Raw genomic sequence first — 19,857 nt, forward strand, 5'->3', positions numbered from 1 at the left:
TATAATACAGTGCAGCCATACCTTGCATATACAGTATCTCAAAGTCAGGCCGCAGTTTACAACGGCTCAGCAGTAATGAGATCATCTCACTTGTACAACTAATGAGAAAGAATTCTCTGTGTGTGCGAGGAGGGCAGGGCCAGGACGTCAGCACAATACATATTCCAAGGTGCAGCAGAGATCTACTAGACTGGTTTAGTGACATGAGGACTATCCACATGGGACACACTAGTGTCCTGTTCCTCAGACTGAGCTAAATCACACAGAGAACAGCAAATGGAGAAGAGACGATCAACATATTCTCTTGAGGGAGTGAGAAGGGGGAAGAACAACACACAAAATACTCACAAATCTGAGGATGTAAAAAAAAAAATAATAGCAAGTAAATTGAGCTCATACTTTTCAGCTGCAAGAAATATTCCAGATGCACAGTCTGCCTTGAACTCTGGTTCACAGGAATCTAGGAAGTACAGCAACTCCTTCATCATTCCACGGACATTGTTCCCATTAACAAGAGCAAAACTCAGTTCCATTGCACGTCTAGGGGAAGACACAGAAAACGAGTAACGTATCTTCAGCTACTGAAGTAAAAAAAAATGTCCAGCTACTCAACTGCATTTACTTTTTAATTACAAAGACAGCAATAATTATTAGTTCTGCGAGAAAAGCCTTCCACATTAAATGTACCATTATTTTCCTGTTTATGGGCAGCCAATAAATACCTATCCCCCAAAAAACTAAGGGAGTGTGGGGATAGATGTTTCTAAAGGCTAGAAATAACTTTCAGCAACCAGAGTCCCTCAGCATTAAGGTCTGTCACAAGTACATGTTTTCGCATGCTGGTTATTTCTGACACACAGCTGCAATAAGCAAGTAATCCACACTACAACACGCTTTCTCCAGCTTCAGGGATCCAGGAGAGACCTCAGATGTACTCTGCAATCTTAATACCAAGCATTTATCTCAACAGGTATTGCTTACCTTCAATCATATTACACATCTCATTTCTGTCACAAAGTTTCTGATCATGTAGTTTGACCGTATTAAGCAGACAAAAAAAAGATTTCAATTTAACAGCAAAGCCATTCTCAATTACACTGTATGGACCAAAGATGCGCTGCAATGGTTAAAACACGATGAGAACAGGCCATGCTTTGGATGACCAAAACCAGGTATACAGCCTTTCAAGGGCTGGGACTTGAGGGAAACTTGCTATGTGGGGACTCTGACATCGAGTCAATAAAGTGCTTCAATGAGAACAGTGCATTGTCAGCAGCACGAGTGTCAGCATAGCAATATCATGCTCTGCTGATGGATCACTCATAGGCTTCATCCTCCAATAGCACTGAGACATGAACCTCATGCTGGCTCCGAGACCAAATAGCAACAGCTGCCTGAATTGCTCAGCACCTAAGACACAAATTGGTATTTTGGGATAAATTGCCACTGTAAAACCAGATTACAGGATACCTATCACCAAACAGAGCTCATGAACTCTGACTGTAGCAAACTAGTCCACAAGATGCCACTGTCCCCATCACTGACACGTCATATGCTGCACTGAGCTCAGACGGCCAGTTATAGAAACAGCAATGATTAGGAAAAGAGTTCTGAAAGAATGAGCAAGCAATCCAGAGGCTGAAAGACTCGATTTATAAGATTTTTAGTGCTGTATTCTAGATAGGTTGGGCAAAAATGAGATCAAACAATTCAAGAGTGTCTGACAAACAGGAGAAAGTTACTGTTATAAGTAAAAGGAACATAATTGAAGTTGTTTAGACTAAGTATCAGAAAAAAGTCTTCCTGTAGTGAGAAGCAAGGCTGCAAATGCTCCCATTGCCCAGAGAAGCAGCAACATACCACTATTTAAATAACAAATGAACATCAAGAATGCATAACCGGACATGGTTTCCAAAGAAATTACTCGAACAACCAAGTATATCTGAATTCTACCATCACCTAATCAAATTTGATCCAGAATACATTATTTGGATTGCTTAACACTGCTTCAAGACAACATGGCACTGCCTGTGCCATACAACCTGGAGCGTGTCAGGGTAGCTTTGATTAGGAGCATGGTTTATGGCTGCTTTCATCTTGTTATGAGCACACAATGTGATTGTCATTGGGACTCCATTTTGGAAAAATTCAGGCAAAACAGAAAATCCCCCCCCCCAATCCAAGATGCGTAAAATGTAAAAACAGCTTCCCAAAGAACATGGCTGTGCATCTTCATTACTTCCTTTGAAGTATGACCCATACTACTCATTAGTACTAGTCTCACTGACAGTGCCCCAAGGTTACTGCCATTTTCCCCCACGCCCTGCTCGCTCTCCACAGGCTGTCAATGGGGACAGTCTGTCACTGGTACTTCAGTTACCTTTTAATGGACACATCCAGATCCTTCAGGCAGTCCACAATCGTGCTTCTATGCCGCTGTACTGCATTATGGTCTGTCTGCACAGTTTTCAACAATGACGTCAAAGCTACATATCTGGGATAAGGACATAAGGTGATAAATAGTTGACAGTAGGCATTAAATATCTACGCACACTCACTGCCCTCAAAACTCTTTGCAAGAGAACAGGATTCCACTGTACTCGGTAATGACCAGAAATCTCCCAGGGTACTGTCTAGCGAGTTACCACACAGAACTAACACGTCAAACAACGTCCTGCTGCCTGGACAAGCACCCATCCCAATTCCTGGGCTCATGCCGTTTGTCCAGTCTTCATGAAGATTGAGGAGACAAAACAAAGATTAGGCCTCTACACTCAAAACTAGCATGAGTTGCAGTTCCCAGGGCTAGTGTCTTCTACCTATCCCATGATTTGCAATCAAAATGCCAAGAAGCAGGATTTAATTTTAGCAGTTACAGCACAGATTCATAGTGACCAGACTTCAGTGCTGCCAACAGCACACAATCAGGAGACCCAGTCTCTGCCTAATTTGTCAGATCTGCAGTGCCATCTCTGACTTGAATATCTTCACAGACCAGTTTGTGTAAGACAAGGAGATTCACATCTTACTGGAAAAAAAACCCCACTTGACTAGATTAAGAAATCACATGTTAAGATTAGATCATACACCCAGACTCATCAACTAAGGAGGAAGGGCCATAGATGATTTTCACAGAGAAAAGAATGCACTGAGAAATAAAAAAGCCAAGACAGTCATACCAACCTAACAGTATTTCCAAAGACCCTGGAAAGCCCTACTTCAGCATAATCCACATAACTGCTCCTCACACATTTTAAAACTGGGTGTTGCCAAAATGCACTTCATACAACTTACCTAATATTTTTGTCGTTGTTTAGTAAGAAACGGCCTAGGATGTTAATGGCTAACACCTGCAGAGAGAGTGAGGGAAGGTCAGCGATCAAAATGATGACTGCTGGTCATCTTTGTTTCAAGATGATTTTAAAGGCAACTGTGTCGAAGCTACCCCTGTTATGCTTTTGGTCAAGAACTGCAAAGAACTCTAGAAGCTGACTAAACAGAGGGAAGGCTAAGACAAACAAGGAACAAGTTCTCTCCTGCTCTCAAGGGAACACAGCCAGCAGGAAGCTTTGCTTTATGTATGTTATTTTTAAAAATATATGCCACTTTCTGAAGAAGCCACAGTCTTATCTACAGCCAACTGCAGAGCTACTTTTAGGTGAAACAACTTTGCTTCTATACAAATTACTCTAATACAAGCTTAGAGTTAAAAAAAAAAGGCCACAGCAAAGGCAACTTACTCTCAGTCCACTCTCAGATTTTATGTCCATAATAGTCAGCACAGTTTCATAGAGAATGGCATTTCCCACGTTTTTACTTGTTTCTGTATTAGTGGCAACCTGGAGAAAAGGGACAAAATAAGTGACTCCAACACAGATCCCCCTTTGTGCTGTTTTACAGAACAAACAGCATAATTAACTACTCCCAAGCAACCAAGCATCACACCTATGAACATGTGTCTCTTGCAACAAAACTCAACCCAGCGCAGCAAACAGCTGAATCCTCACCAGTGCTGCTGAAACCCAACTATTAAGAAACCAAGAGAAAGTTTAAGCTGCTCCTCAACCTTGCAGACCTCACCTGTGCAAGTATATCATTCATTGCTTCACTAGAATCATCATCATTTCGTCCTAAAATTCTTAGTAACCGCAGGATTCGTACCTATTAGACAAAATAAAGCAAAGAAAAATCTCATTGGACGGCAGTATTTTTAACATGGCGGCCATGAAATGCCCAATACACCTCCTGAGCAGCAGCAAAGCAGCAAAACAAGCTGCTGATTTCCATTCTCAGACAAAATGCTTATCCTTAGTAAGACCTTTACCAATAACAACAGGCTTATGCTGTGCTCATTCTCTTCCCGCCAGCCAGAACTGTTAAGAGTACCTCCACCATCCACTAGGCACAGCCTTGCAAGACCAACACAGGCTGCTGCTTTTCTCTTTTGTCACAACTTCAGGTAATACAAGGCATTACACCTGCTGTTTAAACTAAGGCAAGTATCTTTCATAAAGGTAATGAAGAGCATTTGGACAATCAGCTCTAACAAAGACAAAATCTTAAATCCACACAGCTGCCCCGAGGTAACCACCTCATCTGACCAAAGTCTTAAAACACAGTACTAGAATTAAAGTCCTCAATCACTGTTTGCATTCACTCTTACCTGCAAAAAGGGGTCACTGATCCCAGACACATCATGCTCTGGTGAATATCCAGACATGATAAGGTTCTTCAGGATACGAACTAATTGGGGAACGAGCTGTGGAGAAGAGAGTTGTTCCATTAGGGTGTTGTTCCTTCCTCCCCATCAGCCTTGAAGTACAGGCCCAAGAATAAATCTTGTATTTGTAAGTCAGTCAGCCTGTGGATTCTTCCACAAAGTTCAGCCCGTGCGCCCAGAGCTGATGGTATGTGAATCCTCAGCTTACCTAGGGCACAACTAGAAACAGTTCAGCTGGGACCTGAGCACCATGTCACATCTTTAGCACACCAGATCTACCAGAGCTTGGCAGTTGAAAACCAAGAGGGAACACCAACTTAAAATTCCTCTTTTCATGAAAAGGTGGTGTGCTGGGACTGTTAAAATGGTAAAAAATTCCAGAACTTTGCGTGGGGGCTTTACATGAGCTCCTGACTCATTTTTAGTGTACATCTCCATGGAAGTACCAGACATAGGCAAGAGTTTTGATCTTTTTAAGTACAGTATTATTAAAAACTCCTTCAAGTTGGACACCCCATCCAACTTAGGTTCTAGAAAGAAGAGTTGTGATCTGCTTCCTCTCCAAGAGTTTCCAAATAAGGCAGAAAATGGATTTCCCTCCAGCCTCCCACAGGGCTCTGCTGTAAGACTACTCCTTCTCTGCAAGTAGCTCCAGGGTCTACTCTCCTCTTTATCTCAGACATCTCATCAAGAACAGAAACACTAAACTGATTAAATTCTTTGCTTTGTCGCTGTTAGAAGGGTTCTACATAATAGCAGAGAAACTGATGGAAGCACTGCTAATATGCCAGATCTGTGAGCACAAGACAACAGCAAATTACACTGTTCATGGAGGCTCATTTCCAACATACCCTATGAAAAAAATCTTAAGGTTGAAAGACAAACTGGACTAGTTTTCATTGAAGTGTAAGAGCAAAACCACTCCTGATGCACAACAGAGATGAAGAGCTCTGCAAGATTTATTCCTTCTGTCCCTCTCAGTGCTGGTATTACTAAAATAATCCAGACACTGGCTGGAGAGGAGGTGACAAACCAGACAGAGGTGTTACAGCAGCTGCACTGTGGATTTTTCATTCCTGAAGCACGACAAGCACCAGGACAACATCGTTCTTTCTCTCAAGTATGACAAAGACAGTTTATCAAAATGTAATCTACATAACTCTTCCGAATCATTCACCCTTAACACATAACAAGCTTTCCCGTCCTCGAGACGGGCTGCTCCTGCATCTCCTATGCTTACTATAAGCTGGGGATTGCATTCGTACTAAATTTTAACCAGATCAGAGCTTGCTTAAAGTTATCACTTCTGACAACATGGAATCAAGACAGTGCTTCCAATTCAGGGCAGATGGTAGCAGAAGGTGCAAAAACCACAATGTGACTTGTAGAGCACATGGCTGCAGGTAGACACACTACTGGACTAAAGTCCAGTACATCTGTGGTAGAGTGCAAGAAGAAAGCCAGCTGAGCTTCCCCATCATCTTTTTCATTCCTAGGTTAGCTCTTCAGGAACTTCACACTTCTCTGAAAATGTGTATTTCATAAAACACAAACAAAAAGACTCATGAATTTCCTATCATCTGCCTTAAAGAGGAAACCAAAGGATGCTGCAACATTTTCCCTCCTGGAACCCCAATTAACATCTCCTTTGCCTTCTAACATGCAAGAGTTATCAGGACTGAGAACATGACAAACAAAGGGAAACGTCACAGCCATGGAGATCGGTTGAGGGCCACCCTCTCCAAGCTTCTGCAGTCAAATTATACCCATGAAAAATATCATCAATGCAGCTGAGGAAAAGGAACTCAGCTGCTCTCTGCAGCACAGTAAACCCACTTACTGGCAGCTAAGTAACTGTCTCTTCTGCTCCCTTCTTGGGAATCACTCAAAGTTACCCCATAATGTGGGCAAAACACAAAGCCCAGTTTGTAATAAGAAGAAAGTCCAGGGCTACAGTTCACATAGGCATAAAAAAATTCCCTAAAGAATTCCTCAAATAAGAGAGCACTTGAGGAAAGTAGGCTCGTAGTCGGAGAAGGCCACAACTGAGATTCAGGGCTGCCATGGGTAGAGAGGTTTAGTGATTAGACAAGACCCAGCACACAAAAAGCATTAGGTAAGTGCAACTGATCTAAGCAAGTGGCATCAATCACAAACACGGCATTAAGAGGCACTGCCTCATGAACAGCTATGGATTCAATGGAAGCATGCACCATCTAGAAGAATTCTCTTACCTTTTCATTCTAACACACAGCAGGTTTCCAAACAGACAAAAGGGACAAAACAGACGAAGCAGGCATTAGGGACAGATCAATGTTATACCATTCACAGCATAAACAACCACAAGAGATAGCTGGAGAAGTGTACTTACTACCTACATTTTGTGGGCTCAGCTCTTCTCTCATTTCCCACAACTATCATAATCGAGCAATTAGTAGCAGAGATGGCTATCTTCAAGATGACTCTAGTCCCACCATCATTCCTGCCCTGACATACACAGCCATGGCAGAGAAAGATGCATGCCAAAATACTGAGCTGCATCAAATGATATAGGCAAGCCAAGAAAGAACAGTAAAACCAGGAATACAAGCACCCTTAAGACTTCCAGAAAAACAAACTGGCCAATTCTGCTCTACCAGCTTGATTCAATTTCTCCTTCTTTGACCAAGAAGTCAGAATGACATAATCAATGAAATTTTCAGGTGCCCTTCTATCAATATTCCTTCACAGGGCAATAATAATGCTCAGCAAAGTACAGCAAACAGCATAAGGACGCTCGTGCTGGGTGCAGGCAGGAGGAGAAGCAAACATCCCTAAGCAAATGGGGAAGAGTGACTTTGACACTAAACTCTTCAGTTAAAATGGAAAATGATGCAATACAGCATGCACCAGAGAACTAGAACTTCCATTGGTATTTTTGACCCAAGTTTATAAAACCACGTCGCTCTGGTTAAGGCATTTGGGTGTTGGTATAAGCCTCAGTTTTTCACCTTTGCCTCTTTAATGCATCTGTGATGCCACTGTCACTACGCAATTGGGTACAAAGATTGGAAAAACCCTAAGGGAACATGAAACTGGATATTTTAAAACAAACCGCGGCATGAGTTTCCTACTGCACAGTCTTAAGACCGATGTTCATTAACTCACCCACTTACTGAACTGTATTAGTTAGAAACACTCAAAATGCCCAAATTTAATGTTGAGGGTTTTTTAAAAAAATTATAATAGGCAGAAAGTATCATTAAATTCTTCACTCAAACAGTTCTGAGGATTTTAATAGAAGACCTGCACACTGTTTTCACTAAGATGACTAAGAATATGCATTGGTAAAAACAAAACACCCACCCCAACCTACCACAAACAAACCCATGAATATTAACTCTGCAATATTACCAGTGCACACTTACCTTTCTAAAGTGTGCGAGCATGTCTGGGCTTCTCTCACACATCTCTGTGAGGAGGACGACTGACGTATGAAGAACACCTACAGGTGAGGGAGGGGGAAGAAAAAAAAGTGTCAACACTTAATTTCCTTGGCTCCAGACACATAACAAAGTTCATAGGAAACAACAGGAAATCGTTACAAACATACTCTTCTTGAATCCAACATATCTACCCCAAAATACGTTTGCACTTGCAGCTGTGCCCAAGGAAAAGCAGACAGTGATATGCTCATGTCTTAAAGCTGCAGCTAAAGGCCAAAGGAGAAGAGAAATTGGACTTTGTCTGCAGAAACTTGCATATTAAATACATAGTCAGATGGTAAGAGACACATTTAAGGTCCCTTCCAACCCAACACATTCTATGATTCTATAGTAATATAATACTCTAGATCGACAACATGCAATAATTGCATTGAGGCCACTGAGTTCCTCAGGCTTCCCAATTTTCTCTTCTGACTTGGGCACCTCAGCCAACCTTATATGACCTGAAATGGGCCTTCCTCAAGCCTCAGAACTCGGTCTGGACAAAGACTAGAGTAGACAGCTTGGTCAAGTCAGTGTCTGCACCCTAGCAGCCAGCTACTGTGTGCCCTGTGCCTTAGCAAAACCCAAAGTGTGAACCTATTTTATGATGTAGCTCTGAAAAAACAGCACTGAAGAAAATCTCTTTCCGGACAGTGATGTAGGTATGACAGTCCTGGGACCGCCTGCTAAAAATGTGTCAGAGAATCCTACAGTGCTATGCTAACAGAAGACAAAAAGAAACAAAAACACTAAAAAAAAGCACTTTAGAGTCCCTTTAGGCAGTGTGCTGGATAAAAATCACACACTTCCCCAATCCACCCACTCTGAAGCATACCAAAAAATAGTGGAAAACTTCCTTTTGTCACTTATGCCAAGTAAAAGTTCTGCTGACTAGCAGTTATACGTATCCCTTCCTTCTGAATGACATTTGTTCTCACTGCATAGAAATAGGAAGAAACAAAGTCACACAAATATGCTTCAGAAATTCCTTCCAAACAAAAGACTTAGATAGCAAGCACATCATCCTATAAAGAATGGCACAGCCTAGCCAAGTGGTGTCTCAGATATTACCATGGTTCTTCTCATTCAGCAAGTTTTTGGTGGCTGGCAGGAACATCTCCATGAGTTCAGGCACCTTTCTAATGACGTGAACAGCACACAACGCTGCCTGTACAGGAGAAACAGCTCTGTTAGTTCATACTGTGCTAGATGTTCTCAAAACATGTAACACTGTTTTTACAGTATGTACTATCACAACTGTCACCATATACAAAGACCTGGAAAGATTACGGTACATTTTTCCATCTCTACTACACATGGAACTAAGCAGCATCACAGAGAAGAGTTCAATAAAACTACCACAAGTGAAGAGAAGGGTGGGGGGAAGCATGGAGCTACAAAAGAATACTCCACTAACAAGGGTTTATTTTCACATTATTCACTTCAGAAGTGAGGTTAAGGGCAGAGTGGCTTTGCAGTTAATAGGGCTATTTTCGCCTGAATTCCTCTTGCTAGGGAGGGGATAACGCATTGGAAGCAGATAATGAAACTTATGTCGAATTTATGGCTTATTCTCTTTCCCGTGAATATCATCTCCCCACAAAATAACTTCCTCCTGCAGGTGATGGGTCCCATGACAAACAAAAGATACTGCAAAAACACTGCCTCTTCTTCTCGGGTGCAGAAAGCACTGGAGACATTATTCTCTGCAGGTGCTTGGAATCAAGTGCACTGAACACCTCTCCCCAGAATAGAGCAATACCTCTTATCTTTGCTTTCTCTCCAATCTCTAAATCCACTGTTAGACAAAGTAGTAACAATGCATCTCTTCCTCAATCTTACTGCTCCCCACCCTCCCCAAGATTTAACAATGAGATAAATTTAGAACAACAGTGACTACGCTTTTCAGATGCTACAGCACACTTGCTATGGAAACGAAACAATTTATAATTGTTTGCCAGTTTCAGGCCCTTAACCTTTCTATCTCACAAACCACTGCCATCAAGAGAAGAGATCAAATAGTTTCAACTCTCTTCAGATATCATCCTGCACTGTTAATGAGCAAGGTTTCTCTGGACTTCTCTGAGAAGATACAGAAATCAAATTGATGACTAGAAGCTTGGGGTTAACATCTGAACAGGCAGGTCTTCATGTTACCATCAATAACCTTAAGGTAGAGGGCATCAGAACAGAAACAACTACCTCACCTGTTGGAGGATTCTTTAAGAGGATTACACACATTCCTGCTGTAGACAGATAGGGAGTTTTAGATTCTGTCTTGCCCACTGGGAAAATACTCAGCCAGTGTGATCCAAGCCATCTAGCATTCCAGATATTAGATAGGTATCTGCTCAGTCTTGAGTTTTAATCTATAACAAAACATTCAAAAGTTTCCTCAAGTACCTTCTTCCTAAGATAGGAGTTGGAAGTTTTGAGGAGCTTTTCCACCTCTCCTGCAAGGTCTCTGCACATTTCTGAGGAGCCCATGCAGCCAAGAGTGCAGAGTGCCAGCCCCTGCACGTATTGCGTGCTGTGATTAAGGTCACTGTAAAAGGAGAACAAAAAGAAAAGCCAGTCAGCATGCACAGAGAGAACCTGAACACACAAGAACAGCCATCTGTATCTACAATGATCTAACCAGCTGCACACGTGGCCTGGAAGAACTCTCCATATTCTCAGCTGTTTGGAAGCATGCATTGGGAGCAATGGCAGCTTAGACTGCCTGTACTACAGGGGTTTGCAACTACTTCTACTCAGAATTCTTAATCGTAAAGATCAAATACTCGATTAAAACTAACAGGTAGGTATCTAGGGATTGAGCTGAGAAGGGGGAAGACTACACAGAATTCCATTAAAACTTCTGAAGTAAAGCCAAAACGTCCTATTTGGAATTTGTGTGCAGAAAAGAACCTAACATGGAGCGCATCCTGCAGTGACACTGTATGCTGTCTCAGCTCAAATGTGTTCCAGGACAGACTTTGGCTTCTGCCTTGCAAACCAAACACTATACAAAAATCTGTAACGGTGTCCTCTATTCTGAGTAAAAAACACAAACCCCTCCAGTCTCTCACCCTGAATGTAACCCATACAGGAATTCTGTTAGCAATTTAACTATTTACATGCCTAAGGAAGCAAAAAGCAGTCAATAAGTTAAAGCACCAAATAGCAGATACTATTTATGAGGCCAGCTACCAATGCCACACTAAGTACCATACTATATAGCTTCCACATGGCAATTCCAACAGCCTTTAAAACCAATGTCTACACTACTTTTCCACCAGACTATTTGGTGCTCAGGTTGCCACAGTATCCAGGATTCAATGCCGACAAAAGTTAAAACTATGGTTCCTGGTTTGGGAGGCAAAGGAAAGTGAGGACTGCATGACGGGAGAGCAGGAGAAATCAGGGGTACATAACCAAACACGCACAACGTGCAGAAAAGCAAGACAGTATTCTGGTTGCAACACCAAACAGCTATAGCAACATGCAGATGAAGGGACAGAGCACGTGCTTGGGCTGGGGCTTTTGTTTCCTTCCTCCAACAAATTTTTGGCAGTTACATCCAGCCGTGTGTATAGCAAGCATGTGCTTCACAAGGATGATCACGTTTTCTGTATCAAAAATCTAGGTCTTGCTATACTATCATGAAAGACAAAGCCACAAGTCAAACATCTTTATATCTATATAAAAGCAAACCAAAATGGCAGCTACAGAAGCCAAAGGAGAAAGCAATAAACAAACCACTGAGGTGGTGGGAATCTGTCCACCAGTATTGCTCACCTTCAGTCCGACCCTTTTCCAGTTAAAACTCCCTGTGTCCTTACCACAAAAGTTCATTTTAGCATAAACAAAAGAGGTGTTAACTCCATAGCTGAGTTCTAATGGAAGAGCCTCACAGGTATGACATTCCAAGTAAAAATCTTTAGCCCAATGTCTCTCCTCTCCTGGACACCAGGCCTGGAGTTAGCAGATGCTCAAGCCTGCAGTTTTGTCAAGTTTCTTTCCAAACACATTGAGGCCACAGCCTAACTGAAGATCAATACTTTACTTGCTAATATCTGGGAGGTTTATGTTCTAAAAGTAAATAATAATAAAAACAGACACCACACACAGACAAGCAGGCATTTGGACAAATCAACTAGAAGCCAGTTGTTCCACTCCTGCTCCTATTCATCTTGAATAGGAGTGTTACTGGAAACACACTGATGATCATCCTCATCTAAACAGCAATGTAAACCAGTCACAGTTTAACAGCATTTTGCTGAGACAGAAAAAAGTTTAAAGAAAACAAGAAGAATTATTTCCCACCCCCTCTTGCCTGATGATTTCAGCAAGATGCCAAGCAGACAGCACATCAAGTTGCCGCCTTGCTTCCAATGAAAACCACTCATAAGGATCATTAGGCCAACCTTAAAAATAAAGCAGGGTACATGGCCTTGGTCCTTTAAGTTGGATGAGTTCTTCAGAGCTCATCAGAACAAGTCAAACAAACACAGCAACATGGCTGCAGCAATGTGTACAACCGTGATATGATGGCCAGTCCAGCCTATGAAGTTTTACGAGTGACATAAAAACATCCCAATTCGATCATATTTGAAAAAAAAAACAAACCCCAAACGTGTGGACCTTTATTGATGCTGCATTACTGCTCGTCTGGCTCCCTCCTACTGCAAGCTGAAAGGCAACTAATTTACAGAAATGGAAGACTTCTTCACAACAACCGGAGGTCCCCTGTACTGTCCAAGCAGCTTACTGTGTTATTTCATATTCCCCGTTTTATTTACCTTAGCATGACCTCCAGAAACATGACCTGCCATTCTGTAACAGTAGTTATATGACATGTTGTTTACCACATACGCCTTTTCAGGACAAAAACAATTTCATATTCTCTTCCCTTTAAGGAAGCCAGACAAGATCATCCAATACAATACTAGAACAGCCTTGTATGGTTAACAGCATACAACAAATTGAAGAGAAGAGTTTTCTAACACAAGAGAGAAAAACCTAAAGTACTCAAAATATCACTGCCAGGAGTGTACTTTCAGATCCTGAAACCTCAGAGCATGTGTTGATGGAGAGAGAGGTGGTACCCTTACTTCTTGATGCAATTGGTCATAAGAAGATGGACATCCTGTCTCTCATCCAGCAGCAACATGGCACCTAAATACCCAATGCGCTTGTCTGTGAATTTCTGAGAGGCAATGAGCTTGAGGCACTCCAACTGGAAAAAAAAAAAAAAAAGAAAAAAAGAAGAAAAACAAAAAGACAGAATTAGCTTAAACTATTTCTTAGCTAGAGAAGAAACAGTTTGATTTTTTTATATTTACTCATTTAGGTTTCTCAGAATACATTTTTGTAGATATATTTTATTCCCATTTTGGTGATGTGGAAGGCAAAGAAAGGTTAAATGACCTGCCCAAAGCACCCAGAAAGCCAGCAGAGAAGTCATCAGCAGCTTCTGCATCTTCAAGTCACTAGACACTGTTGGACTTCCATAACCTTAGATACACCAGATATGTGGCTTTATGTCAGATCACAACAGGAAAAGGTAACATTTATAGATACAAAAGACCCATCATTAAAAACAAAACAGTAAAGACTTGGAAATCTAGATCATGTATGACGTTTGATGTGCTGAAAACTTCTGAACCAGGCTTAAAGGGGTCTGTTTACCTACCAGAGACAGGATCAATGCTCTGTGAGCTAGGTTGGCAAAGCCAGTTTTTATTTGCTATGATCTGTAACTGACTTGCTGGCTAGATAAACCCTAGGTAGAATCTAAGATACTTAAGTTTTTGTGCTGCTCTCTATTTGAACACTTGAACTTTGATTAAAATCACATGCATTGTAGCCACTACAAGCTTCTCTTCTACCATGCAGAAACATCAGCTGCATTCAATAGCATAAAGGAGATCCCTAAGATACCATGCACAGCTGTCACTTGCACTCATTAATTTTATTGTCAACCCATTCTGATACTGAACACAGTTTCTAACTGAAAAAAAACCCAACAAACCCAAAATAGAGACAGAAACCACAGAGATAGTCTGCTGTTACTACACTTAAAGATTTTCCTCTAGCAGATAACTAATGAAGTACAATCAATCTCTACTTTCCAGGCAGGAAGTAGCAGCAATGCCCTCAAAACAGGCAAGATCTATCCCTCACAAACACATTCTCTAAGTCTGTTTTACGAATTAGCCAGGGCAGCAAGTAAGCACATACAACGGATGTGAGAAGGGGACAGACGACGCTTGCGACAGATCCATTTTAAAGGAAGTCAAGAGGGCCATGCACAGGGGAAAAATACAGGGCATCATGAAAAGTTTTTCATGGTCCCTTCCTACAGGGAAGCTTGAACTAGGCAACAGACACAGGTGGGATACAAGAAGCACAGACACATCAGAAAGGTAAAGTTGCACAGCATACTGGTAAGAAAATTAAAGTTGAAGTGCAGAGACTGCAAGTGCCATTGCCCAGCCACTGTCAAGTTTTCACACTGCGCGGCATCAGAGCCTATAACTTGGCTCTGCGCAAAGTTCTCACACGGGAACCCCCAGCCAGGGCAGGGTGACAAAGTGATAAGATTGAAAGAAACCAAGCTCACTTTGCTAGGTTTAAAGGAGCTGAAAACCTAGAATAAAAAATACCTCTGAACGTTGTGATCAGCTATCCACGAGGATAACTGAACTTGCACAAATGGGCAAGGTCAACCAGGGATAAGGTATAGAACACTTGATATTGACCTCTTATCTTTCTAGTGATTTCTGTAGGCAAATAATGCACCTCTGAACCAGCTTCCTCCTCCAGGTTTATAAGATAGTTTCTTATACAATTCTACAAAAATGCAATGTTGAGTAGATGACACCTAAGCTACAGTGTGAGAGCCAACAAAGGCAGAAGATGAACAACTAAGAAAAACCAGAAGGAGACCAATTACTGTATCAAATACTGAGAGAGACACTTCTAGCACTTTTGAATTTGAATGATATTTTTGAAATTTATTCTGTGAATGGCTGATGAGTTCTTGTTTCACTTGTATACAAACACATGCAAACAAGCTTCAGGCACAGCGATACTGAGAAACATGATCAGCTGAAGCTCTTAGTAGGTCTAATTAGCAGAAGAAATCTTGATACCATTATATCCATTTCATTCAAAGGAGCAATTAAAATCCGCTACGCTGGTACGGTAACAGATACATTGGTAAAGCCACGTATAATACAGGCACACAACCAGACTACAACCTGCCCAAGTTTTCACTGACAGACACTCTTACAACTGGATTTTTTTTTTTTTTTTTGCAAGTGGAAATAATGACAATAACAACAAAGGTATTTGACCGTTGCCCCAAGCTGCCTGATACCTGCTAACCTTGCACAAACAGCCTTTACACATGCTCAAGAGACAGCTTGCCATCAAGTGCATCTCAGTATGCACTGCCTAAATGCGGTGCTCATGCTCATATTTCTGTACAAGATATCCTGAGTCAAAGTTAAGGATCCCTGACTTGGAAAGAAGTACATTAACCTACTCCAAATCCTCTTTTGTTATTCATTACCCACATCCACTCTGTCAGCCGAAATCAGAAGTCTGCCTACATCTTTAAGGCAGTCTAACACAGCCTGTGGCACAGTCCTGATTTTCACCAAAACATCTCTCCTGTGTACTTATCCTGTCACTCTCAAATGTCCTGTCTACAATGCTGGACTGTCTGTCTACAAAACTCCGCTGCTGAAACAGCATGTCTTCAACAGGTCCCCAGCTCACGCAAACTAGGAAGGCCCAGACTACACTACTACTAACAGGACACTTACTGACTTCTAAGCAAAACAGACTATGCCCTAAAGACTAAGCAAAGCTCAACTTGGAGCGTCTTATAGATTAAGAACTCCCTCCCATCTTCCTGTCTCCTTTTTCCACAATCTACTGTGTTAAAAATTGTGAGTCAAAAATAAGCCAAGAGACAGAAAACTCACACCAGCATCCTCCAGTTCACCTCACTAAGATGGGGATAAGGAACATCAATTTCTCATTGCCGGGAACAGACCAGCTCTCATCTGCCTAGAACTGATTGCTTTAGAAGGAAAAGGGTATAGAACCTCCCTTGAAGCATCTGGTATTTTCTATCAGACACTGAAGTCCAAAGTGCTGTTTTGAACCCATCCAGAAATATCCATTCATACTGGACTGTGGTTTAAGAACTACGGCTCTGAATAAACACGGGTGGTGAGGAGCAGGCAGTCTGGCAAAAGTAGACTCACCCTAAGTTTCATAACAGAATATGTAAGTCTCCAAGCAGCAGATCTCACTAACAAAGCCAAAAGTAACTAATGCAGGTTCAGAACGTATGTGAAGACAGACCTCAAAACATCCCCAAGTACAGACAGTAAAAGTGCAGCTGGGAATCCAAAATAAGTCAATGTGCCCCAAAACACACAAAGCAGACTGGCATACGCACCCAGCACAGCAAGCACTGAACTCACCCACCTGTCCAAAATGTGCAGGGTATCCCAGCATGTGCATATACAGCAGCTTCGCCACATTTCTGCATCGGTATGTGTTATCTTCCTCTCGGAAGGATGACCGGATAGCAGCACATTCCTTTTGGATCATCTCACGCTCTTCTGCCTGGGTTCTTGCTGTCCGGATGGTCCGGATCAACTCCCGCAGTCTGATGGGGGCTGGCATCCTCTGTGAAAAGAAAGGGAGCTGTAAACCTTGCACTGTACCTAAAGGCTTCATAATAGTCTCAATACTTTCATACATTTTTTTCTTTCTTACCCTACAATTATATAAGCAGAAGAATTAAGAAAATGCAGGCTGTTCCTGTAGCATGGTTAAAAGCAAACTTGAAAACCAGAAGAATTCATTGCACCTCTACATTTTTCCAGAACATTAGGAACAGGAATCACCTCCCTCTGAGCTACCCGTCAGGCAAACATAACATGACACCTCACCTGAAACAGGCAGAAATGGCCTCTGCGAGGTATGCTTTCATATTCACATCATCTCCCTTCCTCCAGAAAAGTCAGGCTCCAAAGAGCTGATCCCAAAATCATACCTTAGTACAGAAATCTTTTACAAAAAGCAATGCTGTTCAATAACTTGCACATAGTTCAATAACTATGCCATACACACTTCATTCTTAGAGGCATGGAAGTCAGCAGAAAAAGTAGACAGAAAAGCAATCCTAGCTGTGTGGAATGCTCTTCCATCTTCTTTTTCTGTTGACTTTTTTCAGAGATTCCTCTTTTAAAAATAAATCAATCAAGATTATACCATCCCTTTATTATCCTTTTATTTAACAGAACAACCCCTTCTAAAATAAACAAGCCTGTCTCATTACTGACTGGTGGCACTAGGTGAAAAGAGTGTGCAAGAAAAAGTGCGTTCTACAGGAATCAAAGAGTTTACTTCACCAAATGGAATACTCACAGAGCATCTGACCTAGAGAGCAATTCAGTCATCAAGTATCCCTCAAGAAGAAAGTGGCTCTCAAACAAAAGCCAAATTTTAGAAATATGTTCAACAGTAACTTTTTAGTCCACGCTCAGCAAAGTGGACTTTAAACTCTCTGGGAGGCGAGACTATGTAAGCATCTCTCCAGTCTTTTCATTCGCCCTGGACTACAAATACAACTAAGCCATTCTGATAATAGATAATGTCACACCAACTCGCAAAATGTTGCCATGGCAGTCTGCTAAAGATTTTGTCTGGGTCACCATCCTCCCCAAATGGTGTGTCATACATTTTAAGCACTGCCATATCAGAAAAAGACATGCATTCAGATGCTGCACTAACTGGCTTGTGTGACACCACAGGGAGGGAAGCAAACAGTTAGCAGGGGACTTGTTTGCTGCAGAAAAGCAGAGATATGCACATACAACAATAAACAAAGGTGGTCCCACAGCAAGACAGCTGAATGCAGGTCTGGAGGTCAGGATTTTATAAATCTGCTGTCCTAAAGAAAACCCCTCAAATTCCAGTTCCCCATCTTCATACCTACGAAGTTTGAATTTACAGAGACAAATAATTAGTAACACTCAATTTGGGGTTCCGATCGCTACAAAGCACTCAGCTTCTTTTTCACATAAAAGTATCATAAAACCAAAAATCTCTCTCCTGGGTGGCAACAGCCTGCCTAAACTCCCTAATTTTTAAGCCTGGACTCACCTCATACACACACATATCACGATTCTAACTGAATTTTATAAGCCACATTCTTGTTCGAAGATTGGGAAAAAGTTAAAAAAAGCTACTGCAGAAATATTCTTCTGCAGTCTATAGGTAATAATTTCATGATCACTAAAATGACCCATGTGCAGGTTCATGCACAGAAGGAGATGCTTCCAGACCTTCCAATCTGCAGACACTGGCATTCCTGGGTCAGTGTCTGCCCCACCACATGGGGCAACCTGTGCACCTGAAAACCAGCTTGTTACCTTCCTCCCAAGAGCAGTCATCCTCAGACACATCAGTTTGGCTCACATAGACACAAAAGCAGCAGTAAAAACATACATACAGCTTTGGGAAACCCAAGATGAAGTAGGAAAGAGGTAGAGTGTTCTCTCCAGCAGGAAGCCACACTTGTGCTATGGTTCTGCACCCTTGTCAAGTTGATCCAACACTTTCAGGCAGTGACTACCGCAAGTTAAAACCATGACTGTTTTATTTCAAAGAAAGAATTATTTGAAAACTTTCCCAAACACTAACACACGGTCTGCAAACAAACTGAAGTCTGGCAGGAACTTGCTTTGGTATCACAAGTCCTTTTGCTCCCACTCTGTATGCGAAGGGTTTATAAACTGCTGAACACCGATATCCTCAGTCTGTGACTTGTGCAATCACACTGCTTTCCTTGCCGCAGGACAAAAGCATTTTGTAGATACTCTCATCAAGGGCTTCAGCGTGTTATGTTTGGCCCTGGACAAAAGAAATAAAATGACAGACAGCCTAAAGAGTTTTAGGCAATGGGAAAACAGCAATGAACAGAGTTACCACATATTGTAAGTGCAGCTATTTAAGAACATTCATTTTGCACCCTTCACTAGCGTTCAGGCAGGATGCCTTACCTCACTCAAAAGGCAGATACAATGAAAACACTAGAGATCTAATACAATTCCACCCTAACTTCATCCAGTCACCAAACAAAATGAATATTTTATATCTGTGTCCTTGTGTAAATAAGCAATCAGCAAGCCACACAGTAAAGATCATTCCCTCCCCCCTTCACATCACAACCACCGGAAAACAAGCAGAAACCAGCATTTCAGAAAGCAATGACTCGGATAATATCCAGATTAAGAGGCTACCTCCTGTTTTTATCCAACTCTTAACACACTAACAGGAGAGTGTTACACTACCGGGACGGCCCAACCTCAATTGCCTCCTAAAATCAACTGTAACTCACACACTTCCTGCCCCATAAGGACAGAACAATTCCAGACTGCTCTGAGAGAAGACAACACCAAGGGCAAAAGACAAAGATACGATTTATTTTCCGACATTCAGAACTTCTGTCTTTGTGCTGCAACTCCATACTTGGGTTTGTTGGGGTTTTTTAAACCCATATCATTCAGCATTTTTAAAAAATATATATCTTTGAATTCTTCCTATAAAAAACATTTCACATCCATCTATTGAAATAGTGCCTCCCCTTCACAAATC

The 19,857-nt window shown here is 41.7% G+C and overlaps 1 protein-coding gene and 1 non-coding gene across 2 annotated transcripts in view; both read right to left on the minus strand.

Moving 5' to 3' along the window:
• Window positions 1-19,857, minus strand: part of AP1G1 (adaptor related protein complex 1 subunit gamma 1) — a 41,027-nt gene that overhangs the window by 12,636 nt on the left and 8,534 nt on the right. Inside the window, exons 2-12 of the mRNA XM_069868531.1 lie at window positions 16,678-16,881; window positions 13,284-13,408; window positions 10,591-10,732; window positions 9,259-9,355; window positions 8,128-8,204; window positions 4,664-4,759; window positions 4,081-4,161; window positions 3,741-3,839; window positions 3,295-3,350; window positions 2,381-2,494; window positions 400-540 (exon numbers count right to left, since the gene is read on the minus strand). Coding sequence (XP_069724632.1) covers window positions 400-540; window positions 2,381-2,494; window positions 3,295-3,350; window positions 3,741-3,839; window positions 4,081-4,161; window positions 4,664-4,759; window positions 8,128-8,204; window positions 9,259-9,355; window positions 10,591-10,732; window positions 13,284-13,408; window positions 16,678-16,878 — 1,229 coding nt within the window. The 5' untranslated portion in view covers window positions 16,879-16,881. The remainder of the gene's footprint in view (window positions 1-399; window positions 541-2,380; window positions 2,495-3,294; window positions 3,351-3,740; window positions 3,840-4,080; window positions 4,162-4,663; window positions 4,760-8,127; window positions 8,205-9,258; window positions 9,356-10,590; window positions 10,733-13,283; window positions 13,409-16,677; window positions 16,882-19,857) is intronic.
• Window positions 1,261-1,347, minus strand: LOC138726829 (small nucleolar RNA SNORD71). Its single transcript, XR_011338486.1, has one exon. It is a non-coding gene; the product is annotated as a small nucleolar RNA SNORD71 (small nucleolar RNA).

Source organism: Phaenicophaeus curvirostris, chromosome 14 (genome assembly GCF_032191515.1).
Source record: "Phaenicophaeus curvirostris isolate KB17595 chromosome 14, BPBGC_Pcur_1.0, whole genome shotgun sequence".
Taxonomy (NCBI): Eukaryota; Metazoa; Chordata; class Aves; order Cuculiformes; family Cuculidae; genus Phaenicophaeus; species Phaenicophaeus curvirostris.